The 25871-nt window shown below is 40.3% G+C and overlaps 2 protein-coding genes across 6 annotated transcripts in view; one reads left to right on the top strand and one right to left on the bottom strand.

The window, feature by feature from the left end:
* DSTN (destrin, actin depolymerizing factor) overlaps window positions 1-11738 on the top strand; it is a 30020-nt gene extending 18282 nt beyond the window's left edge. Inside the window, exons 2-4 of the mRNA XM_043982002.1 lie at window positions 2804-3111; window positions 7193-7269; window positions 10418-11738. Of these exons, the coding sequence (XP_043837937.1) occupies window positions 2804-3111; window positions 7193-7269; window positions 10418-10527 (495 nt within the window). The 3' untranslated portion in view covers window positions 10528-11738. The remainder of the gene's footprint in view (window positions 1-2803; window positions 3112-7192; window positions 7270-10417) is intronic.
* Window positions 11739-20531: 8793 nt separating this feature from the next.
* The window catches only part of RRBP1 (ribosome binding protein 1), a 121688-nt gene continuing 116348 nt past the window's right edge, over window positions 20532-25871 (bottom strand). For all 5 annotated transcript variants that reach the window (XM_043981810.1, XM_043981811.1, XM_043981812.1 and 2 more), the window contains 4 exons: window positions 24563-24646; window positions 23585-23683; window positions 21992-22135; window positions 20532-21294 (listed from right to left, as the gene is read on the bottom strand). In XM_043981810.1, coding sequence (XP_043837745.1) covers window positions 21256-21294; window positions 21992-22135; window positions 23585-23683; window positions 24563-24646 — 366 coding nt within the window. In that variant the 3' untranslated portion in view covers window positions 20532-21255. The remainder of the gene's footprint in view (window positions 21295-21991; window positions 22136-23584; window positions 23684-24562; window positions 24647-25871) is intronic.

Genomic DNA, 25871 nt, shown 5'->3' with positions numbered 1-25871 from the left:
TTTGATGCTTCTGCCTTAATCTCTTTTGAATCGCCCCGACCTACATTTAACCTCAATTTGTTCTTTCGATTTATAAATTTTCCTCCCTTTCATCTTTACTGGTCCAGTAGAAAGGATGCTGGGTTTGGAGTTAGAGGGCTTGAGTTCAAATCCTAGTCTGCCCCTTTACAATGCCTGTGTTGCCTTTGGCAAGTCATTTAATTTCTGGAATGCAATTTCCTCATTTGGAAAAAAAATGAAGGTGTTGGACCAGATGACCTCTATGATTCCTTACAATTCCAAATGTATGATACTGTAAGGCACAAATATCTTTAAGTTAAATCTCTAAAATTCCCTAAGTGCCAAATTGCCATGCAAAGTAATATTACAATTATATCACATGACCCTTCTTTCAAACTGATTTTCCCCATTTTATTCTTATACAGTTGCTATTTAATTCAGACCCATCACCTCTTCTTGCCTTAATTAACTAATACAATATTTTATTAATCAGTCTTCCTTCTCAAGTCTTCTCCAGTTTCTATACATCTGTTGACATCTGACATGTCATTCCCTTGTTCTATAAACTTCAGTGGCTCCCAGTTATTTCAAGAATCAAATGCAAACTTCTCTGTTTGGTATTTAAAACCCTTCATATCTTGGCTTCAACCTATTTTACTGGCCTTATTATACATCAAGCCTTTTCATGCACTTAATTAGAATTACTTGTTCTTAGTGAATCCATGTGGACTCTCAACGTTCACTATTTTCTTTTTTAATTCATCTGTTTAATAATCTGTTCCAGGATTTTGCAAGATATGATTACAAACTTGCTGATTTATAGTTTCCAAAATCTGTCATTTATCATAGAATAGATGAAATAAAGAATGGTCTGGAAAAACACTGATGCCATTAGTTTTAAATAAAGCAAGAGAGACTTATTAGACTTTTTAAAATACCACTTTTAAATATAAAAACTATGAATAATTTTTAGCATTTATCCATAATTCCACATGTGTTTTCTTAGTTAATTTTGGTAGTCTTCATAACCATTATCCAACTTATTTCTAGATGGATTGTAATAAATAGTATATGGATTTGTTCGTAGTTGCCTCTTGTCAGTTTTTTTCTTGACACCTTGCTATAAAACAACAAAACCAAAATCTGTCAGAAGAAAAGTTGGTGCTCTTAACATTTGAGTGATAGTACTGTGATGTATTAATAAATTTTAAAAGTTGTTCTCATTAAATGGAGTTATTTTACTGGCTTAAAAGTTTGATTATTTTAACCAGCTGTAATTTAACATGCTTAATTTAATTAGCAATTGTTAGTCTTATTTGTATCTTACTTATTTGGGAACTTTTCAAAATGGTATGTTTTTACATAGTAAAATATGTTAATTTTTTTTTTACTCTATAGAGACTAATCATGTTCTTTGCAATGGGTGCATTCCTGGACTTGTCCATAAAGTTAGTGGTATTTTTTTGTGATTTTTATAATAAAAGTTGTAAATATGTTCCACTTTTAGGGAGAGGTTAAGATAATCAGCTCTTTGGTTCCATGAAGCACACTGTAGTATACTCCATAATTTTTAGTGTCTGGAAATCCTTAACTGTGTCATTGAGAACCCAGGGATTATAGAGATTTGGGCAGCTAGATGGTACAATAGATAGAGCTCTGGGCTGGGAGAGGGAGGAAGATCTGAGTTCAAATATGGCCTTAGATACTTAATAGCTTTGTGACCCTAGTCAAGTCAGTTAACCTCTGTTTGCCTCAGTTCCTCATCTGTAAAGATGGAACACACTAGAGAGGGCTATGGTAAGTCACTCCAGTATCTTTGCCATGGACTTTGTCCATGGGGTCATGTAGAGTTGGACATGACTCAATAACTGAACAACAGTCTTATTTTCTCCTACAAAGAGTTATCATCTAACACATGATTTATTTCACCTTCAAAATTAGTTTCACCATCAGGGTTCATGTTATATCAAATGAGTTCTCAAAGTTATACAATATGTATGTCTGATTTGTGAGGACAAATACCTGTGTGATCTTTCTATCCTGGTTTTCCTATTAGAATTTTACTAATTCATTGCAGCAAAGCTAATTTAATTTGACTTACATTTGAAGGGAAATGTATATATTGGAATTCATAATATAGGGTAACCCCATCTTAGAAACAAGTGTGTTCCCAAGGTTCCCTAGCTAAATTTAGAGAAACTGGCCCCAGGGTGATGATTTTATCAGCTATAATAACTTTGTTCGGAACTTAAAATGCATTTTTCTATAGAAACTCTTAATATGTATAGTAGTTAGAATCCCAGGCTAGCCCACAAAATCCTGTTTAATCCAGAATATAGCTGGGAATCTGATGATCATTTATGGCATTTTTTCTATGGGCAAATGCATTCCGTGATGAGAAGAGAATGTAGTAGCTGGAAAATGCTGATGTTCCCAGGCAGCCATGCCAGCTGCCTGACTTTTGATGAGAAGGGAATAAAGCAACAGCCTGAACATTTCTTTCCATCACAGCAGCTTCTGGCTCCCTGCTGCACTGTGAGAAGAGAACAAGAAAACTCTAGAAAATACTTCTTTGCTCTACCTTGGGTCCAAGCGTTAGTTGGGAAAAGAGAGCCATCATAAGGAGTTCAGGGTCTATGCAGGGGAGCAGACAGGCAGTTTCAAAATGGGTTTTGCAAGTCAGGTGTTTGCAATTTGGGGAGGATATATCACTTCTACTTTCTGTCATTGTTATTAGCCAGTGTTAAATGTCTTAATTATTTGCAAAATACATGAACTTTGTCTTCTATGTCTATGGTAACAGGCCTCAGGAGTGCAAGTAGCTGATGAAGTATGCCGCATTTTCTATGATATGAAGGTTCGGAAATGTTCCACACCAGAAGAAATCAAGAAAAGAAAGAAGGCAGTTATCTTTTGTCTCAGTGCTGACAAAAAATGCATCATTGTGGAAGAAGGCAAAGAGATCTTAGTGGGAGATGTTGGTGTAACCATTACTGATCCTTTCAAGCATTTTGTGGGAATGCTTCCTGAAAAGGATTGTCGCTACGCTTTATATGATGCAAGCTTTGAAACAAAGGAATCAAGAAAAGAAGAGTTGATGTTTTTTCTATGGTAAGCATCCCCAAAATAGGGAACTCCACTGATTTGGGATGATCATATTTTCTTATGACAGCATTCTTAGAACTCCATTCTGGAACTAAAAGAGTTTTGAATTCTTCTCAAAACCATCTTCCTTGTTTAACTTTTGTACTGAGAGCTTAATATAATCTTGGGGAAAGCTTAATTTTGCTTTTTACAACCTAGAATCACCTTATTCTCCTTATAAGATTGGACCTAAGTTGTATGAGTTACCATTTAGAAGTTTGAATAAGTTTATATATAGCTTCTGTACTTACTAAGAATTATAAGCTAAAATCTTCCTTTTTCCATGAAACATTCTGGTATAAGCAAAAGGAAAAGTGGTAGTTTGTTGTTCAAACATGCAACTGTTTTTCCTATTCTGTCTCACAAATGTACATATAGCTAGGTGTATCCTGATTAATTTTCCTGTACCTCTTTTTGCATTTGAGAGCTGGGAGTTACAATTTGTAAAATACATTTGTTCGTTAAACACATTTAGTACCTACTTGACAGTTCCAAACCAATATCTTTCTGTGGTATTGAAATGACCTGGGATTCTTGAAGGCTATGCCATTGGAAAGTATCTCTGACAGATTGTATCAAGAGAGAGAGACTGACTGGGTTCAGCAGTGGCCTCTATGTTTACTGCCTTGAGGAATGGCCTAGCTAAATTTAGAGGCTTATTATGAGGTTAGTCTCAGGATAATTACTTTTTCAGCTTTCAGCTCCAATAGTTCTTACAGACTCTTTACGAAGTTATAGATGGACTGAGATTTTTATCGTAGAGAACATGGATTGTAGCTATTGAGGCAAATGTGTTAGAACACTACAGCCTGATTCTTTATTCCACTTCTTTCAATGTGCTCACATTAGGATGACTGACAAGAGTGGTTCCTTGGTAATTTATAAGAGCAGACTCTTCAACTTTCCAGTTCTGGACTATACTTGTGTAATCTTGGGCAGATCCCTTAATATTTCTGGTCCTCAGTTTCCTCATCTATAAAATATCTAAGGTACTTTCCCTTTCTATATACTCTGATCCTAAACTTAACACATCTAGAAAATTGCATGTCTACCCCTTGTTTTTTACTGCTAGCTTATATGTAGAGTTCAAAATTCAAGTGTTGCCTTTTAAAATTAAGAGTCCGCCACTAGTCATTCAGCTTCGTGTTTTTCTAGAAATGCCCAGATTAAAAAGATCATTTCTACTAAAGAAAAGAGGAGCAAGATCATGGAATCATAGAGAGTTGGAAAAGGACCTTAGAAATCAATTGAATCAAAATATTTTGATAATCATGTTTCAGTATAGTTGCTTTCCCTTTAATCCTGTATATTTTCTTTTCTGCATTTAAAAACATTCTTAGAGTTAGACCATAAGTTTCCCCAGACTACCAAAGTAGGGTAGATGACACGGAAAAGGTTAAAAACCCCATATCTGGTCCAACACCTTTCATAGATGAGTATTATAGATAAATAACTGAAGTCCCCAAGAGATTAAGTAAATTGCCCAAGATCCTATAGCTAATAAGTGGCAGAGTTAGATTTAGAACCAGGTCCTTTGACTCCAAATTCAGTGTTTTTTTTTTCCAACTGTAGTTGCTCTGGTCTGTATTAAAATACCTAGTTATGAAAGGAAGAAAAGAGGCCTTTTGTGGTCCTTTGGTAGTATGTAATGGGCAGGTGATGACTTCTGCTTGAAAATGAACAGCATAGTTATACAACCCCAGCCCATTTTAGTGTGGAAAGTGACTGTGCCCTCTGAACTTCTTTGATGGCAATAAGCCAGCTAGAAATGTGTTGTGGTATAAGTAGAAAGTGGCCTTGGAATCAGAAAGACCTTGGTTTAAATTCTACCTCTGTCAACACATTAGTTCTCTGATTCTGGGCAAGCCCCATACCCTGTCAATATTTCAGGTAACTAAGATAATAAGTTTCAAAATGCTTATTTGTATTGGAAGAAGGAATTTCCTAATCAGGCCTACTCAGAAGGATCCTACCAAGGAGTGCATGTTGCCTTAGAAAATCACACATACTAACATTATTTATGTTCTGTTGTATTCTTTATTTTGTTAAATACTTAATCACAAGTCCAAAACAAACAAAAAGTCTAGCAAAACTTAATTTTGTAACTTTCCACCTTGAGGTTTATATGATCAACATCATTGATTTTTCTTTTTGCAGTATTAAAATGGTGCCAAATGTAACCATTATATATGTAGCACTTATGTTTTCACTTTAAAAATAGATCCACTATAACTATTTCATTGAGAATATGCTATTAGCAAAAAGTAAAATGGCGACAGGAAGGTAGCAGAAGAACAAGAGGGACACTTTGTTTTGTCAGGTAACATATTAAGAAACACATAGTTTATCAATAATTCCTGGAAATAAGAATTTAAAGGTTGTAGATTTGTGTTCAAATTTAATAACCTTGAAAAATAGGCCTTTGATAGTCTTATTTTTGAAATTTTTGCCAGGGTAGGACTGTATTACTATTGCCTTTAATTTTAATCTGTTATAATTGCTAAAGTAACATGCTTTTTATTAAAGGGATTTGTATACTTTTCCTTTCAAGAAGGAAAAAATACATCTTTAGCTATTATTAATCTTTTCTATCAGGTTAGTATATATTTCAATATGAATTCAAACAAGGCATAACTTTTGTATCCTAGTAATTGTATCATAGTGTGATACATTTATTCTGTATTTGGGGTAGAGGGAAGAGGATCTGTCCATAGCAGATATATCTGAGTTCCTTATGGAGAGTATTTTAGTCTCATTCCTATATCCTGTAATTTGACAGTGGAGAGTTTTGGGAAACCAAGATCTAATGATTGAACCATAGCCATGGCCAGGAAGCTACTACTATCCTTGAGAGGTGCAGAGAATTTGAGATAGCTCTAGTTCTTCAAAATTATAAAGGGCAAGACTTGAAATTCTTATTGCATCTCATTTCGTCTCAATGCTTGAGTCAAGATAAAAGATATTTAGAAAGGTAGATAATTCCCTTTCCTGACAACTCAAGGATCAACATCCCATATATTCATTAGGTACATTCTTCTCTGAAAGTTAGGGAGTATATCTGTCAGCATATGATTTTTTTGACTTGACCATAATTAATAGTCAAAGTTTTTGCTTAGAGAGCATGTTTAGGAAATTGTTAAAGAATGCCAAAGAAGGGCTAGTACTACTTTTAACTGTTTTCTTTGATTGCAGTAGTAGTATAGTGTGGGAGTAGACCTAAAATTTGGAAAGCAGTGAGAATGAATGGTAGGATTAGGTTGCAGAGGAAAGAAGAGTTTGTATTCAGCAGCTATTTTTCAGGACATTTTTGAGCACTGGGTTTCGTTCTCTCCCCCCCCCCCCCCCTTTTTTTGTTTGTTTGTTTTTGTGGGGCAGTGAGGGTTAAGTGACTTGCCCAGGGTCACACAGCTAGCAAGTGTTAAGTGTCTGAGGCTGGATTTGAACTCAGGTCCTCCTGAATCTAGGGCCTGTGCTTTATTTGCTGCGCCATTTAGCTGCCACCTTGAGCACTGTTGCCAAGAAAAAAGTAAAACCTCAATTGTTTTCAGTATTTCTTCAGGAGCAGAAGCCATGAAGTTTATCATATTGACAACTTGTGAATGGACATTGTCACTGAATGCTGTGGATGGCTTATAAAAGAAATCATTCTCTGATTGCTGTCTACATTTTTATTCTCCTATATGCCTTAGAATGTACTGACTGATGTCTCTTCCAACTCTGAGACTACAATCCACAAATTTGTCTCAGCTTTTCTGAGGGCTTTGTCTCCTTTCCTTCATCTGCCTCTGGAAGTCCTTCCTTTCCTTCTAGGGCCTAGTCAGGGATCATCAAACTCCCACTCCTCAAATTCTGGGCAGTTTTTGTAGTTATCACATTGAAGCTTATGCCATTGGTACTTAACATATATGCCTTAACATTGCTGTTAGACAGTAGAGACCTTGAAGGAAAGGAGTGTCATATTTCACATTTGTAAAATAAAGTATAGTCCTTAGACTCTTATGTTGAATTGAATTGTTATTTTTAACAAACTTTTTGTACTTTTATGCAGGGCACCAGAACTAGCACCTCTCAAAAGTAAAATGATCTATGCAAGCTCCAAGGATGCAATCAAAAAGAAATTTCCAGGTATGAATTAACTTCCTGGTACATTCAAGTCATGGGAACAGTGAGCAGAAGCCTTCTGTCCAAAAGAGATGCTATCAGTGCTTCCTTAGAGGTGGAAGCATCCTTTGCTAACCACAATTGGTGCCATATGCTGGTTGTGCCTACTACTTACTTTTCTTGGCTGTGTACTTAGTCCTTGCTTCATTTTGGTTCTTAGTTTAAAATACACTAAGTGTGTGATTGGATTGGTTAGTTAGCAATTCTTATATTCTTGTGTCTTCTAAGTCATAAACCATATTGATATGGAACTTAATAAAATTGAATTGCAAAAAGAACTCTGCACAAACAAATAATAGTATGTCCCTGACTTTGGAACAAAGGAGACTTGAGTGCTGTGATTTTTAGATAATTTAAGCCAGCAGGTTCTGTGGATGGGAAGGGATTGTACAGCTTATTTCTATGTGGCCTATTTCTATTTCTGCAATGATAGGAACAGAGGATCCTAATAATCACCCAGATTGGGGGGGGGGGGGCAAGAAACACTCTTAATTGTGGAGGATTTAAAAAAATTAAAAATCCTTCCATAGGGACTAGTGAATGGTTGTATAATTAGAAGAATGGAGTATAAATATTGACATACTATATAAACGGAGTTGTTTTTTATTGTGTATCTAAAAGCAATAAGAACCTCATTTCACAGGGCATTTAAAGAAAGACCCTTGTATTAATGCAGGGACTAATTAACAAAACATGGTTTTGTGCCTCTGGACAAAGAGGTGGATACAGAATGAGGCACATAATTCACTGTCTTTTAAACTTACCATATTTCGTTGTAGACAGCAGAGTTGGAAGCAGTGGGTAGAATTTGCAAATAAGTACATTTACTTGATATCTTCTCAAACAAACAAAAAAACTTCTAAGAATTAGATTTATCTGAGAGTAGAAATGGGCTGCCTCTGGAGGTACTGGGTTCTTCCTCATTAGTGGTCTTAAGCAAAAACTTGATAACCATTTGTTGTGCTTATTGCAGAGAAGACGGTTTTTGCATATGGTTGAACATAGGTGACTTTTCTTTCCTTCCAACGTGGGAAAAATTACAGGAAAAAAGCCCAAGAAATTATAACTACTGACTCAAGGCTTTTCTGTCTCTACAAAATCTCTGAGGAAATAATTTTTTCCTTTTCTTTCTCTCCTTTCTTACCTTCTCTCTTTCCTTCCTTCCATCCTTCCAATTAGGGTTAAGTGACTTGCCCGGGGTAACACAGCTAGTGTCAAGTGTCTGAGGCCAGTTGAATCCAGGGCTGGTGCTTTATCCACTGTGCCACATAGCTGCCCCCTAAAGATAGCTTTTCAATAAATAATTGATTATGTGTCAGGTGCCAAGCAAGCACTGCACTAGATACTGGGGGTAATAAGCAAAGAATGTAACAGTCCCTGTCCTCAGGGAACTTCCATTTGATCAAGGCGATATGTATAAATATAAGTAAATATGAGGTATTTTGATGGATAGGTCATTGACTGAAAGATGCAGATAATATAAAGTCCCACTGTGTTTGATTTATTGATTATAAAAAGAAGCATTTAATATTTGTAGAATGAAACACCATTTTAAAGATTTTCCTCTAAAAATATGTCTCCATATGTTAATATCACACAAGACTGAGGGGGAGGAAGGGAGAAAATTTGGAACTCAAAATCTTATAAAAAATGAATCCTGAAAACTATCTTTACATGTAACTGAAAAAAAATAGAATACTATTAAAATTGGAAAAAATGACACAAGATTCCTTTTGAAAAAAGAGAGCGCTTTATTCCATGAGCTGATTATTAATGTCAAAATAAGGCATGAAAGTGGGAGATATACGCTCACCAAAGGTATTTGCCACTGGCACGAAATAGGTCCCACCTAGTCCAAATGGAAGGGGAATGTTTTGGAAGGTGAGGACTTTCAGGTGCATTTGTTGGTAGATGACATTGTATTGTTTGCAACATGCCCTCTAATATTTCAGTCTTCTAAATGAAATACACAATCACTCAGAACTACACACACAGAAAAAACCCGAAACAAGAAAATTGTAATCAGAAAAATTAGAGTTCAAATTCAGCTGTAGCCACTTACTCGCTGTATGACCCTGGGCAAGTCACTTAACCCCTATTTGCCTCAGTATTTTTTGCCAAGAAAACTTTATGAAGAGTCCATGGGGTCACCTAACATTGGACACAATTAAACAACACCAGCAGACTGAGTCAGCTCTGAGAAATTATCAAGTGCTTTCAGCTTCATCCAAGTTCTTCCTGAAACAAAGATCCATCTTATTTTTTTAAATTCAGTATACTTCCAGTGATGCCATTGTCTGTGAATCATATGAAAGAATTAAATAGTGGTTCATCTAAGGATCACTAGAGAGATGCATAGCCAGGACAAGTAGGCTGCAATATGCTACCAACAAAGAATTGTGTAGGAGTATAAAAATAAAGAATATGACCCAAAAAGGAGATGGGTCACATGTACCAAAAATTAGGAATAACCAGATGATAGTTTACATGTTTCAACAGTGTAAAAGATTGTTGTTGTAGTAGTAGTAGTAGTGCTGGTGGTGCCTAGTGGTGGTAGTAGTAATAACAGCTAGTATATTATAGCACAGTATTATTCCATCACAAATCATATACCACAATTTGTTTAGTCATTCTCTAAGAATTTAATGATTTTTTTTAGTTCACGTCATAGAAAAGCCATAATATTGCAGAACTATTCTTGTGCTGATTGTGTTGGTATGGAATACAATTTGAATGAGAAAACAGATTGTGCACAACAATTGTCGTGGCTGTTAAGTTTCTATATTGATCAGAAAGATCTGAGGTGAAATAAATGGCTTTTATAGCCAGCAAAATTCCTGATGGAAAATTTCCAGCTTTGATTTGATTTTTTTGTTTGTTTTGTGGCAATGAGGGATAAGTGACTTTTTCCCAGGGTCACACAGTAAGTATCAGGTGTCTGAGGCTGAATTTGAAGCTTTGATTTTAGTAAATTGATTAAAATTGGTATTTCATTAATGTTCCAGACCAAGGCTGTCAGCATCGCTACACTGATCTCAAAAGTGTAACAATTAAATGTAAAGATAACAATAAACTGCTTCATTAATTGAATTATGATTTTTTTCTCCTACAGGCATTAAACACGAATGTCAAGCAAATGGACCAGAAGACCTCAACCGGGCTTGTATTGCTGAGAAACTAGGAGGGTCCTTAATTGTAGCTTTTGAAGGATGTCCTGTGTAGATGATCATTCAGTGCCACAAGTTGAAAAGCTTCCATGTTTAATGTATCTTCTTGCTAAATATGTAAAACAAATATACTTAGGCCAGGGTTTCACTGAGGGGGAGCTATCTTGTTCTAGATTAAATTAGATATTATATAAACCTGTATAAAATAACCCTAAATAAATCTAAAGTCTAAAGTTTCATTGGTTGTAAATTAAATTTTTGCTGTCTGACAGTCTATTTGGCAAGTTGGCTTTACGATTATTGTTTAAGCTCAGGGTTTTTAATTACACAATTAAAACCAAAAAAAAAAAAAAAAGTGCCCATAAGGGTAGAATGAAGAATTAATAGGCTTTTTGTAACTTCTATAGTTACTCTTTCCTTTGATTACCATATTGTTCATAATCTGATGACAATTTAGGCCTGTTTTTTAAAAAAAACAAAAAAAAACCAAAACCAGAAACCTTCCTTGAGCTAAATATAAACTGATTTTAAAGGTTTGAATGAATGGAAAGCATTTCTCCTCAAATTCTAAAACCAATACTAATCCACTAAATACAGTAGTAAGTCAAATCAGGCTGTCTTCACTTTAACAGTTAATGTGTGATAAAGACTGCCTTAAAATTGCATACACAAGTAAGTAGTAAAAGCTAACCTTTCAAAGCACTATTTAAAGCACATAGAACACAGGAAGCACCTCCTCAAACCTATGGTAAAGCTCTTTTATTCACTGGCTGTGAGACTTTGTTCTGATGAAAAAAAAAACAATCTCTCATTCTGGAAATCACAATGCATTCTGGAGTGGTTGTGGATTACCTTTATGTTACACCAAATTATGACACAAAACAAATTCTAGCTCTGCAGTAACTTGGTTTGTCAATGAAGACAATGGAACGTTGTATTGACAAGCTAGGGGGCTTGTGATATCTTGAATCGTGTATCCTTCAGAACTATCCTGCTTCTAGTACTGTAAGCTACGGAAGATCATTAAGCAGATGTTTACTTTGGGACATGGGGAGACTTCTTTATTTCCTATAGAGATATGTTGATTGTATGTGAAATGGGTAACAGGTATGAAACATAATACTCACTTTAATCATCTACTTTATGAAAGCTTTCAGTGATTGTCTTAACACCATGGGCATAACACTTTTGAACAGTGTAGAGATGCACAAACAAATCTAGAGGTAGCAGATTGGCTTTATTTAATAAAGGAAGCATTTTTAACTAGTCTCCTGTGTAATTTATTCATGTGTTCATTCAGGACAAAGGGTTTATCTATTTCCAGGGTGGTTGTGAGGACTAATTGAGATTATATATGTAAAGCACTTGGCAGACTTTAAAGTACTAAATAAATTAATCTATTGTTATCATTTAGTCTTTCTGGGATATGAAATGTTCATGAATTAATCCTGATGCCAGAACACTCAATCCAAGAGAACCTGTCTTTATATGTAAAACATTGTGCTGACAAAATGAGTCTTGCCTGGGGAGGGTATCACATGTATACAGATTAGTAAATACAAGGAAATTCAAGATGGAAAAACTGCTCACCTGGAGCCATTAGCTGTGTCTTTTGATAAGTCAGAGGTAAGAAGGAGGAACATTCCAGGCAGGGCGACCGGCTGGGCAAAAGAACAGATAGGGGTGGACTGCTAAATTTGAACAGCTAGCTAGTCTTCAGGTTGGTTTAGAAAAATGTTAAGTGTGAGATTTGAGGAAAGGGGAGAAGTCTGGAAAGTTCAGTGGGAGTCAGATTGTAGAGGGTTTTGAATGCCATTATGGTCTTGTACTTAGTTCTAAAGCATTAGGGAGACACTAAAGATTTTGGAGCAGGAGAGCAATGGGGTCGTGTCATATCTGTGTCTTAAAAATATTGAGGATGGATTGGAGAGGGGGAAAGACTAGAAGCAAGGAGACATTAGGAGGCTATTGCAATATTCTATGAGAAGTAATGGCATTGTGAGTCACGAAAGAGGATGAATTTGAGATGTTGGTGCTATCTTTACAAGACTTCAAATGGATATTTTTGACCAAAGTGAAGAAGGAAAAGTGTCAAGTTGGGAATAATGGGCTTATTGGCAGGCAGGGGATGAGTTTAGTTTGTGATAAGAGTCCTTGAGGATCAATATGAAGGTCTAACTATTCAGAGGATATTTGTGTGGAACCTGGAGTTATGAAGAAATCAGGGCTAGTTAATAAGGGGATTCATCTGCATGGAGATCATTGAACCAATGGAAATTCATGAGATATCCAGAGAATATAGGAAGATATATAGCTTAAGGGAATGGAAGGGTCATGTGAGAAAGTTCTAAGGTTAGTAATGGGGAGATCCAGACAGGTTGGTAAAAACCAGGAAGGAGAGATGAAAGATTCAAGAGAGGCAGTTACAGAGGGCACCCCTGGGATCGAAGGCATACTAGGGATCGGACTCCACAAGGAAAAGGATTACCTCTTCAAAGAAGAAGAGAATAGGGGGTTCACTGTAGAGGGATTGTGAAGTGTAGAGTAGGGGATAAGGAGCCCCCAGAGGAGTGTCGTTTTAGTAAAGTAGGTGGTAAATAGCAGAAAGGGACGAAGTGGTAGATGCTGGAAGCAAGAACTTTGGGCTATTTGTCATGAAGACTTACCGTGCAGCACCATGTTAGTGGTGAACCAAGTGGGTCCAGTGTTGCTATGTAGCAAAGGAGTGTGCAGCAGAGAGTCCAGAGCTGGTATTGGATTGTCTAGCTAGAGCCGTCCTACCTGTGTTTGGAGAGGGCAATACCAGAGGATTGGTCATGGAATTTTTCAGCTATAGCTTGGTCATGTGTGGAAGAATTGTGGCCAGACGTGGTCAGGGAGGGAGTCGTGTGCTTACATCTGATGAAACCATGAGCTACTGAAGTATTAAAACCTATTTGTCTAATTGCTCTTTTCAGAAGGAATCATGTCAAAAAGGGGATGTCTTGATTTTGTTTTTGAATTTTTTAAATGAAAAGTTAATATAACTGAGATAAAATGGATAGAATACTGGATTTGGAATCAGGAAGACTGAATTTAAATCCTGCTTTAGATAGCGCATGACCAAGGGCAAATGACTTCTCCCCCCTTTTTTTTTCCTTGGGTAGCTAGGTGGAATTGGACAAAGACCTGAGTTCAATTTGGGACTCAGGCACTAGCTGTCCGACCGTATGCAAGTCACTTAACTTCTGTGACTCAATTTCCTCAGCTATAAAATGGGAATAATAATGGTACCCATCTCCCAGGGTGGTTGTGAGGATCAAATGACATGCTTTGCAAACTTTGAAATGCTGTTTAAGCACTAGCAGTTCCTATAACAAGGGAATCTAGTCCTTCACTTGCCATCTCTCCACCAGAAAAGCCTTCTGCCTCAATGAGGGAGACACCTGGTTTTATGCTGCTAAGTACATCTTGCCCCACTGACAACTACCATTTTGTAGCAAGAAGTACCATGGCTTTGGTTCTGGAACAGAACCTTTGGGGAAGGGGTAGTGCTGGAGGACAAGCATTTGGGCCAGGCACTGTTTTAAGGGCTTTGCAAAACAGCCCTGTGAGCTTAGGGTACTATTATCCCCATTTGGTAGTTAAGGAAACTGAGGCAGAGGTGTTGACTTGTCCAGGGTGACAGCTACTAAGTATCTGGTCTAAGAATTGAAATCCCAGTCTTCCTGACTCAGCATTCTATCCACTGAGTCATCTGGCTTTGTTCAGGCAACCAATGGAGAGGGAGTGACTGCTGGGCTTATTCTGTCATCCTGCTTGTAAACTGAACCAGACAACACACAGGAAGCAAGTCCTTGGTAGTAAGTAGCAGGACCAGTCCCATTGTGTTGGTGGGAGGAGGGCTTTTAAGGGACAAGTGTCACATTTAATACCCACGTGCTGGTACATGGGTGACAAAAAATGGAGTCTGCTTCAGTACCTGAAGAATGGTAGAAATGCAAACAGCACCAGAACGACTCAACTCACATAGGTATTAGATTCAGGTCCAGAGAAATCTCCATTTCAACATTGACTTCAAGGTACCATTACTGAGAGACATGACATGATTTCCTAACACAGCAAATTTGGGGACAGTGAATTTTCTCATTTCCAAAATGAAGCAGTTGAACAAAACGATCAGTAAAATGAGGGGAATTTTTCCCTTTGAGTTCATCACTTGGTGATCTAGTCTTTGTTCCATATAGCCAATTAAAATTCTAGCTGTACAGGCCAATGCAAGAAAGTCTGTAAACAGCCAAGCACATCACAAATAGGTGACAAATACAGAATTCCTTTTGGATTCAGGCATTCCCTTACAGTTAATTGTTTAACCAAGGCTCTGCTGGCAGAAAAACTTAAAAAGCCAGTGTTAAATGAAGCCTGATCAGGAATGGGGGCTGAAGGCCCCCCAGAATCATTGGGAAAATGATTGTTGTTAAATATCACTGTTCAGAAATCATTAAGCAAGGTGTACCTGTAATAAGATCAGTGACTCAAAAGAATAAAATCTAACTTGTGGTCTTCAAATCACCGTGCTACTGGGTGGCCTTGGTAGTAACATCTTGTACTGACACAGGGAACATTGTTCCTGTTTCTTGAGCTGGTTCATCAGCTTCTGGACCACCGGGTGTGGAAATAGTAGAGGAAAGACATGACTTCCTTTGGCCTTTTAGCCATTTACATAACTGTAAGTGGCTCCAAAGAGATTTCCAGCCAGGCTGCAGCTGGGGGAACTGTAGATACAACATGGCCAGTTCTGCCAGTATTAAGACTCACTGTTCCTGGATATAGCACCAGCATCGTGAAAAAACTGATATCCCAGAAAACTCACCCCAGGTCCTAAGCTCAAGGGTCCCCAACAGCCTGGGGATTTGGGTGGGAGTAGATGTTTTATTTATTAGCTTAGACTTTGATACCAGACACTTCCTTCCATAAAACAAGGATAATTTCAGCTTGTTCTAATATGTTAGAAGAAAACGTCTGAGACAAGATGGGGGAAAAATTCCAAATTTGGATTAGGTAATGCCCATCTCTGGACTCTGTCAAGTGAGAGACTGGAATTGATTTAACACTAGGGTCTCTTTCAGGTCAGTGTTCCCCAAAGACCCCTTGTCAAGTTGTTTAGAGGCAGCTAGATGGCACAGTTGATAAAGGACTAGGAAGCCTTGAGTTTAAATCTAGCCTCAAACACTTAATAGCTGTGTGACCCTGAGTAAGTCACTTACCTGTTTGCCTTAGTTCCCTCAAATGTAAATGGAGATAACAGTACCCACCTCCCAAGGGTGGTTGTATCAAAATGAGATATTTGTAGAGTGCATATTGTAGGTGCTATATAAAGGCTTATTTCCCTCCTGTCTTAAAATGTTAAGAGCCATAGCAATCATTTTGTCCAATCCCTTCATTTCACAGGTAAGGAAACAGATTTGTTGATCACCGAAACCACACAAGTGACAACATGGTATAGTGGATGGAGTATTAGATGTGAGTGTCTGGAAGACTATTTCATTTCCTGCTTCAGACACTGGCACTGGCCAAATTCACATAACCTGAGTCAGTTTTCTCATCTGTACAATGGCCCCAGGACTGCTGTGTCTCAACTGAGATAATAGATTCAAAGCGCTTTGCAAACCTTAAAGCGTTACAGAAGTGGGAGATTAGTATTACTGAGAAAGTGGATCAGATCACCAAGGGAGATTGATTGGAGCTTGGGAGAGGGATCTATTATAGCCATGACCAAAGGCAACCTGGACAACTGACTTTGCTTTTGTTTGTTTTTATTCGGGGCAATGGGGGTTAAGTGACTTGCACAGGGTCACACAGCTAGTAAGCTGGATTTGAACTCAGGTCCTCCTGAATCCAGGGCCAGTGCTTTATCCACTGCACTACCTAGCTGCCCCCGACAACTAACATTGGGAAGCTCATGGTGACCACCCTGCCAAAGCCAGATGGAGAGATGGCTGCATTGGAATGTAGTTATTTATTGTTCCATAAAATCCAGTAGATTCCTAGACACTCAACATCAAGTTATATTTACAGGTAATAGTTTTAAGCTAATGCCAGATCAAGGAACTGCTAAAGCCCAATGGCTAGATCAAATTGATAATTTAGCAAGGGTCAATAGAAAAAATATCCCCCTCCCTCCCAGGGGAAAAACATGCAGTGCCAGACTTTTAAGATTAAATGATAGGGGCAGCTAGGTGGCGCAGTGGATAAAGCACTGGCCCTGGATTCAGGAGGACCTGAGTTCAAATTTGGCCTCAGACACTTGACACTTACTAGCTGTGCGACCCTGGGCAAGTCACTTAACCTTCATTGCCCATCAAAAACAAACAAACAAAAAAGATTAAATGGTGCAAGAGACTGACCTTGGAGATCAACACCTTGTATTTGAGATGAAAAAGTGACCTGCCCAAAGTCACGCAAAGTCAGACTTTGAACCTAGGTCTTGACTCCAAATTAGTGTTCAGGTTCAAGTTTATGGGCAATTCATAGGGTCATTGCTATAGAGCCGGAAGGGACCTGAAAGATCATCTAATCCAATCCTCTAATTTTTTTTTTTGTTTTTTAGTGAGGCAATGGGGGTTAAGTGACTTGCCCAGGGTCACACAGCTAGTAAGTGTTAAGTGTCTGAGGTCGGATTTGAACTCAGGTATTCCTGACTCCAGGGCCAGAGCTCTATCCACTGCGCCACCTAGCTGCCCCCCCTTTTTTCCAATCCTTTAATTTTAAATAAGGGGTTAAAGGTTCACCAAAACCCAAGATCCAACTGGTAGCAAGAGAGAAAAGGTGAGATACCAATGCAAGGTCCTCTGATTTCACATCTAGCATTCATTCCCCTGGACCACAGTACCCCATTCAACCTACTCTGAGCCCATTTCTTCCCATGAAAAACGGGGATCACAATACTCTTGCAGTCTACCTAACAGGGTTGCAAAACTCAAAATACATAAGAACTGCAAGGCACCCCCCGCCCCCATCCCTTGGTACCACTCTTTATTCCAAAAAAACTTTTGCTGGAATTTGCCTCAGAACAATTTTTCGATGCCAGATTGTCCGGTCCCCTTAAGTAGGTTATCATGAAACAGTGAATATAACAGTTGGAGGATGACGGTTTATTTTCCTGGATCAGTATGAAATCCAAACCAGATCTTCCAAAGAAATAGGGTGGAAGGCAACAAAGGCGCCCTCTGCTGGCAGAAAGGGCATGCATCAGCATCCAGACCAGCAAGAGTTGGTGGGGGTGGGGGGGAAGGGGAGGCAACTTTCCAGAGGTTCTCCCTGAATTTGTGAGGCAGGACGAGTGCACGAAGTGTCATAGAGTGGGACAGGCCTAAACTTACAAGCCCCCTAGAAAGACAGAGATAAAGGAGTGAGAAACAGGTCCTCTCAGCTTAGACCAACTTTGCTGTTTCAGTGGTCCCTTAGGCCCTCATGGGTGCTCTGACCAGGAAACCCTGGTACTTACTGTTACTATATGTAAGGGGGGATGGGGGTGGGGGTAGAACAACTACAATTCAGGCCATTACTTGGAAACAAAGGGACTTAAGACAAGTGGCATAAGAGACTTTCCCCAATGTCGAATCCCATAGCTCTTTACTCATTTCCAGAGCACCAACACTTCCCTGGTTTTGTTTCTGGCCCAGTTTGCATGTAGTCTTGCATTCAGGTATCCCTTAAGGCAAGACTTCTTCCCCCCTGCCCCTTTTTTGTGGGGCAATGAGGATTAAGTGACTTGCCCAGGGTCACCCAGATAGTGTCAAGTGTCTTGAGACTGCATTTGAACTCAGGTCCTCCTGAATCAAGGACCGGTGCTCTATCCACTGCGCCACCTAGCTGCCTCAGTAAATGTATTTTTAATAAACATTTGTTGGGGGTGGCTAGGTGGCACAATGGATAAAGCACTGGCCCTGGAGTCAGGAGGACCAGAGTTCAAATCTGGCCTCAGACACTTGACACTTAATAGCTGTGTGACCCTGGGCAAGTCACTTAACCCCCATTGCCCCGCAAAAAAATAAATAAATAAATAAAAATAAACATTTGTTTATGCTGAAAATTCAGACGACAGTATTCACATATTAGTTTAAAATGGGATCCTTAACAGCATGTAGTCTAAAGCCTTCACTGTAATTAAAAAAAAAAAAGTTTTTCAGTCACGTCTGACCCCATTTGGGGCTTTCTTGGCAAAGACATTGGAGTGGTTTCTTGCCCAGCTCATTTTACAGATGAGGAATCTGAGGCAAAGTTAATTGACTTGCCCAGGGTCACACAGCTAATGTCTGAGGTTAGATTTGAACTCAGGGTGGCGAGTCTTCCTTCCTCTTGCTCCGGCACTCTAATGACCATCCCACCTAGTTACCCCATACAGACAAGGATAAAACCGATCCAGAGACATGAATGATTGCAAAGCAAGTTAGTAGTACGGATTGAGGAGAGAATACAGGTCTCTTCATTCTGTCACACTCTCCCTCTTTAGATCTTAAGAAGGCAGTGTGGTTTAGGGGGAAGAACACAAGACACAAGATCTGAGTTCAAATTCCATCTCTCCTAATTCCTGGTTAGGTGACTTAAGTCCCTTGCCTTTCTTCTTGAGGGTCCAATGGGGGGAAAAATGGCACCGGCCCTAACTCAATTTTTACTACCTGCATAACTTTGGGCATGTCGTTATCTTCTTTGCTTTATAGATGTTTCCTTCCAACTCTAGATAAAATGTACCTGTACTATCCCCACAGGGTTAGTTGGGATGAGGAAGGTGTGGCCTTGTGCAGACGTGAACACTAATCAAATGTTCCCCCAAGCTCTCAGCTCAGCTGAAGCAGTACCAGGGAACCAGCAGTTCAGCGTTGGACACACCCTTGTAGTCCATTTTACAGATGAAGAAACTGAGGCCCAGGGAGGGTGACTTGCTCACACAGTTGCCAAGCTAGGACATGACTCCATGTCTTCAGATTGTAAATCCAGTGCCCTTTCCTCAACACCGTGCTTCAGGGAAGTAGGTTTTTTTGGACTCCATCATATGACCACAGGGAGTTCTCCCTTGTCAGTAGGCGATTATTAAATGGACTTTGCTAACACCCACAGAGTACACAGAGATCAATTTAAACTGAGTAATAAAACTGCTACCTTGTACTTGTATTAAAGCACCTTCCTTCCAAAGGGGCCAAAGGTTTTTTGTTTGTTTGAAATAATCATCCTGGGAGATGGGGATTTTTTTTTTTAATGGCAAATAGGTAGACAGAAGGTTAAATATTATTTCCAAACTCAAAAAGCAGACTCAGGTCTAGGACCTTCCCCTTCCCTTCTTAGCCACAAGACAGGGCACTCTCCACTGGACCACATCCACCCCATGGATTTTGAGGGGGCGGCTTGGACTCTTCTGAAGTGACTGTATTAGGGATCTGTACCAGCTGCACGACATCCTGTCTGCTTGGCAAGCTATGATCACCGCACTCCAATAGCTGCCAAGGTGAACTTCTGAATGTTTCAGTCATTCCCGCAGTTCCAGTCAGAGCTGGCTGTTGCCAGGGCACAAATATTTTTTCCAAGTCTGGGACAGAGATACCTCGTTTATTCATAAAGCTTGGTCCTTGCTGTGCACAAGGCCACCCACTACCCAATTCCTGGCAAATTCAGACTCCCAGGTGGAGGGTAGGGAGGGGGAAGAACAACCAATTCCATCTGGCTGCCAGGTGTGTTATAATGATCCCTTTCCCCTAATTCTCTGGTGGGGACAACAAAGGAAAGAACAGCATCTCACTAGAGTTTTCCCTTGATGGAAGCCTTTGAGCTAGGGCGTCAGCTGTGAGCCAATTGGGTAGGATTCTTTCCAGTGCCTGGCCTGGGGGGCAGGGTGATAGGCAAGGCTCCTTCTACTCCTTATGCTGTTGACTAGTTTGGGGAAGAAAACCAGCATTTTGATCCCTGTAATTCAACCCAGCACTCCTTGCTCAATCTTCACCTTTGCCCTTGGAATTCAAGGAAGCCTGGGGACCTTAGTCTAGAAAAGCAAACCCAAGTGGCAAAGAAGACTAGGAATGCCTCTGACAGCTACAACATTGGTTTTAATAGCAGTAACATCCAGAAATTCACAATCAGGTCTTGTTGGCAACTTCATGACCCGCTTCTTTTACAACCCCCTCTCTCAAGCCTGCTCTTTCTCCCCATTCTCAACAACTCTGCAAAACAGTCACTCCCACCCCACCCCCACCCCCAACAACAAACAATTGCACTGATTGACGTACAGATACATAGACTTTCTCCCTCCCGCTCTCCCTCCCCCCATCCCCCGGTTTCACACATTCATGGGTTCTGTTCATACAGAAGAATTAATCAAGGCTTTGGAGTCTGCTTCCTGACAGTCCAGGGCTTGCCCCAGGGAATACCGTTTTAGAAAACATTACAAAGATTCCTTTACAAAGGTGGTGCCTGTAGTATGTCTTTTGTGAATCTAAAAGGTTCTGGTTCACTAATGGCTTCCGTCTCATAGCTACAGGATGTGGAACGTGTGTATTTTTTTTTTCAGGTTGGTTTGTTTTTTTTTGTTTTTTGTTTTTTTTTTCTGGTAAGGCAATTGGGGTTAAGTGACTTGCCCAGGGTCACACAGCTAGTAAGTGTCTGAGGCCAGATTTGAACTCAGGTCCTCCTGACTCCAGGGCCAGTGCTCTATCCACTGTGCCACCTAGCTGCCCCGGGTTGGTTTGTTTTTAAGGAATGTGTAAGGCATTTTGGTAAAGTTGGATAAGGAATTTTTAATCCCAGAGGTGCTTCAGACAGAGGTCCCTTCCTTTGTACCACCAGCGCCCTCCTGCGGAAGAAGACAGTACAGAGTTAGGCAAGGTGTTGCTTCATCAGTGAGGAGTTTCTCCAAAAGGCCAGTCTATAGGTAGAAAGCCATTTCCAAGCAACTGCAACAAGCTGTGTGTGGCCACAGGCTCGGGCTGTGTAACTGACCCCTGAACCTTGGGGGTCCCTCTGGCTTCCATGACCCAACTACCCTTAGAAGCTGGCTCTTGGGTAAGCCCAAAGTAGCACAATCCCACTTCCTGGATACTTTATTCCCTACTGGATATGATCTCCAGGGGGAAGGATCCCCACTTTACCCAAACCAGCTAATCAATAGGGAGTGGAATAAAAGTTATGAGTGTTCAGTAATGGCTAAAGAGAAAAAAAGTGGCCCCAAGTTCTCATGCCCCTCCCCCCCCCAGCAGTTCCTATCTTAATCCCACCCTTTGAAAGGGAAAGCATATCTACATTTACTTTGGCAGGGCCCAAGACTAAAGAGAAAGAATCAAGTTCAATCTTAGAGGTGGCTGTGGTAGAGTAGACAGAGAGTTGGTCCTGGAGTTGGGAAGACCTGAGTTCAAATCCAGCCTCAGACACAGCCTCAAATGAGATAATATTTGAAGCACCTTGTACACACGAGGCACTTAATAGATGCTTATTCTAGTGTTGTCTCCCCCCCACACCCCCTTCACCAGAGAAGAAAGGGGAAATTCCCATACCGTTTTCTCAAGCTTCTCTTGCAACTTCTTTACCATTTCTTTCTCCTTGATTAACTGCTCCTGGGTCATTTTCAAAAGCCCTTGGAGCTTGGTAGCAGCTTGACCCAAATCCTTTGTTAACTTCTTTTCTTTTTCGAGCCTTTCCTGTAGGTCACAAATTCAAGGAGTTATTCAGAACCAGACCCATCTCTCTAGTCTTTTAAGTACCTCTCAGGGTTTCATCCCAGCACAGGGCTGAGGATGGCCCTATGCCAAATTCTCAGGAAAGACAGAATTCACTACTCTGGAAAGGAGTCTTAAGCTTAGGGGCACAAACGCTCCAACCTCAGGTCACTGAGCCAGGGTGGTCTCACCAGGAAGAAAGCAAAAACAAACATTCCTCCCAACATAGAGATTAAAAAGTTACTTCAAATAAGAAAGATGCCATGAGATGATGTCAGATTTTATGAAATATCCCACAGAATCTAGAGAGGTACTCTGGCCTGGTGAACAAAGAGCTGGTCTCAGAATTAGAAAGAGCTTCAATTCCTGCTTCTGACACATACTGGCCATGAGACCTCCCTTTTCAGTGCACTAGGCAACCCTCTACTCTAAGAGGGTTGCTTATATGGATGCTTTGGGTACTTCAGTGAAGCCTACAGACCCCTTCTCAAAACAAGGTGTTTCTGTCAGAAGGTCTGTGGACCCCTCTTCAGAATAATGTTTTAAATGCACAAAATAAAATACATAAGAAGGGGCAGCTAGGTGGTGCAGTGCATAAAGCACCCGGCACTGGATTCAGGAGGACCTGAGTTCAAATCCAGCCTCAAAGACCTGACACTTACTAGCTGTGTGACCCTGGGCAAGTCACTTAACCCTTATTGCCCCACACAAAAAAAATAAAAATAATAACAAACTGAACTATAGTAATCAAGTACAATTTTTTTTTAAGTTCACAGATCCCATATTCATAACCCCTGCTCTAAGACTAAATTTAGGAGAAGGTACCAGACTGCATGGATAAGGGGAATTTCCTCATCTAGGATGGCTCTCCTTATTCCTATCCTAAAGCATTAACTTGTGACAGAAACAAAAGTTTAGACACCGATATATAAGCCTCAGTGTTCTCACAACTTGTACCTTTTGAGGAAGTTTGAGGTTTAGGGGAAATAGTTAAGAGAAGGAGATGAAAAACTGGTTCTCCTGAGTCTCCCTGTTCGTCTGCAGAGGTATCCAGGAGCTAAAATGCTAAGTGGATGACTGGGAGATGTTAAAGAGAAATGCAATAAATCTCTCTCTCTTTTTTTTTTTTTTGGTGAGGCAATTGGGGTTAAGTGACTTGCCCAGGGTCACACAGCTAGTAAGTGTCAAGCATCTGAGGCCGGATTTGAACTCAGGTCCTCCTGATTCCAGGGCCGGTGCTCTATACACTACGCCACCTAGCTGCCCCGAAATGCAATAAATCTCACAGCAGAGAACTCACAGGAACTTCAGTGGTGCCAATGGATTCTCCATCCTTCTCTACTTCCTCAAAGTATCTACCTACCAACAACCCCACTTAGACCATCCCATGGGCACTGTCCCCCAGCTCTCTGGCAGAGTTGAGACATTTACCTTCAGCTGAACAGCTTCCTCTGTTTCTGAAGACTCTATGTTGGTGGATGCTCGAAGCTTCTCCAACTCTGCTTGTAAATTACACACTGAATTCTGGGCCTTGTTTAGAGAGAGTTTCCGGGAATCAAGAAGAAAGAGCCAGGTTAGATACTCTATCTAGAATACCCAAACAATCAAAATCATAAATAGGGGGCAGCTAGATGGCGCAGTGGATAAAGCACCGGCCCTGGATTCCAGAGGACCAGAGTTCAAACCCAGCCTCAGGCACTTGACACTTATTAGCTGTGTGACCCTGGGCAAGTCACTTAACCCTCACTGCTCTCCCCCCACCAATAAAAAATCAGAAATAACCAGGTGAAGAAATGCAAAAGGACCCAAGAGCATAAGCATCAAATTCTGATGCTGACAATTAGTCATTATCTCGTAATTATGACAATGAGGGCAATTCAGATCTATGGAACACTGACAAAAGGATTTCTTTGCAACCACCCAGGCAGGCAGACATTGGAAATATTCTTATCCTCATTCTGTTGATGAGGAAACTGGTACAATAAGGTCAAGACTGGCAGGCAAGGTCACCACTGTCCATTAATGGCAGAGCTAGGCCTCCAAGTCCAGCCATGCTGCCTCAAAGCCCATCAATGAAAATTTACTGAGTGCCAAACGACAGGCATTTCAGCGTTTCAGACTTGAAAAGGAGAATGTCTGTGTAGTGCTAAATTAAGCAGCGTGCATAATTACCCTCCCTCGCCTGCAATATTCAGCTAGTCAGTCAACAAGCATTTATCAGGAAAAGGTGTGTACACGGCAGTGCAGGAGTGTAAATATCAAGATACATACTAGATATACACGGGATACAGGAAGGCAATCTGAAAGAGGATGGCGAAAGAATTATGCCACCCAAGGACTAATACAATTTCTCAGTGCTCATCCACCCAATCCCTTTCAAGACCACACGGCCCAGGTAAAAGAACTTACTTCCTCGAACTCGGCTATAAGCTTCTGCCGCTGGATCTGTTCCTGCTCTAGGAGGGTTTCTGTCTGTTCCAGCCGTGTTTTCAGCTACATGGAAACACACACATGTACACATACATACACGCAATTGGAATCTGTCAGAAGACTATGATGTCATTCTATGATACGGACTCTCTAGACCCTGCCTTGAACTCAGGCTTAACCTTCCCTTGCCTCCATGGGGGATGATGAACTCTTTAAGTTCAGGCTTCCCAAGAGGGTGATTTCTGCTTCACTCACGGTTGAACCCCAGGTTTGGGGGCATAGAAGGGGTGGACATTGAAGGGAGGGGTCAGGAAGTCCAGTAGCACAAAGGTGGGCCTGCCCCAACAGGGCAGAAAAACACTTTGGGGGAGTATTAGGTAAGTGAAGCTAAGAGATGACCACACAACCTTTGCTAACTGTAGGCATCTTTTAGTCTGTATGAATAAAGCTGTGGAGCATCAGGGCAGAGAGCCATCCGTCTAATTTATGTCTCTCCTGGTACCTAAGTCAGCTTTAGGTAAAGGATGGCAAAGAACAAGGGATCTGGGGGCAAGTTTTTTTTTCTCTTTACAATCCATTCGATTGTAAGCTCCTAGAGGGAAGGGACTGTCTTTTGTATGCCCAGCACTTAGCACAGTGTCCAGCACTTATATAAATAAATAAACATAAATGTTTATGAACTGACTGACTGACTGACTGCCCCAGGCGAGGCTCCTCGGACATAGATTTACTTAGCAGGGACTTCAGAGGTAAAGGGCTAGAAACACCACAATTTCTCCCCTTCTCCTTAGCTCCATTTCAATTGCCTTATTCCCCCATTCACTCTAACCTATAACAATGGCTCATCTGTATAATACTTTTCAAAGTACTTGCTTCACAACTATCTTGTGAAGCAGGTAGCCCAGGTACTGTTACCTCCATTTTATAGGTAAGGGCACTGAACGGCAGGAAGTCAGGTGGCTCAGGCAAAGCCAGGATTCAAACCCAAGAAGAGCATTCTTTTGGCTGCACCTCCAACCCCAAACAAGTGTTTCATGACTCTTGACAACACCCACTGGGACTGCCTTCCCCTTTTTCCCCTCATTTCCTAACCATTCCAGAGAACCCAACAAGGAAGCCAAACAAACAAACTCTGATATATCTGGGTGAAACTGGGAGTGGTTTAAAAGTGAGCAAATACCCTGGAAAAGCTTCAAGAGTCTGGAAGCTCCCCCACTCCCACCCCCATGACCTCAGAGTCCAAAACGCAGCTAAGACACAATGCATCGAGGTCATGCAGGCCTCACTG

This window comes from Dromiciops gliroides, chromosome 2, assembly GCF_019393635.1.
Source record: "Dromiciops gliroides isolate mDroGli1 chromosome 2, mDroGli1.pri, whole genome shotgun sequence".
NCBI lineage: Eukaryota > Metazoa > Chordata > Mammalia > Microbiotheria > Microbiotheriidae > Dromiciops > Dromiciops gliroides.
Note: the sequence above shows the minus strand (reverse complement) of the source record. Positions and strands in the feature narration are given on the sequence as shown.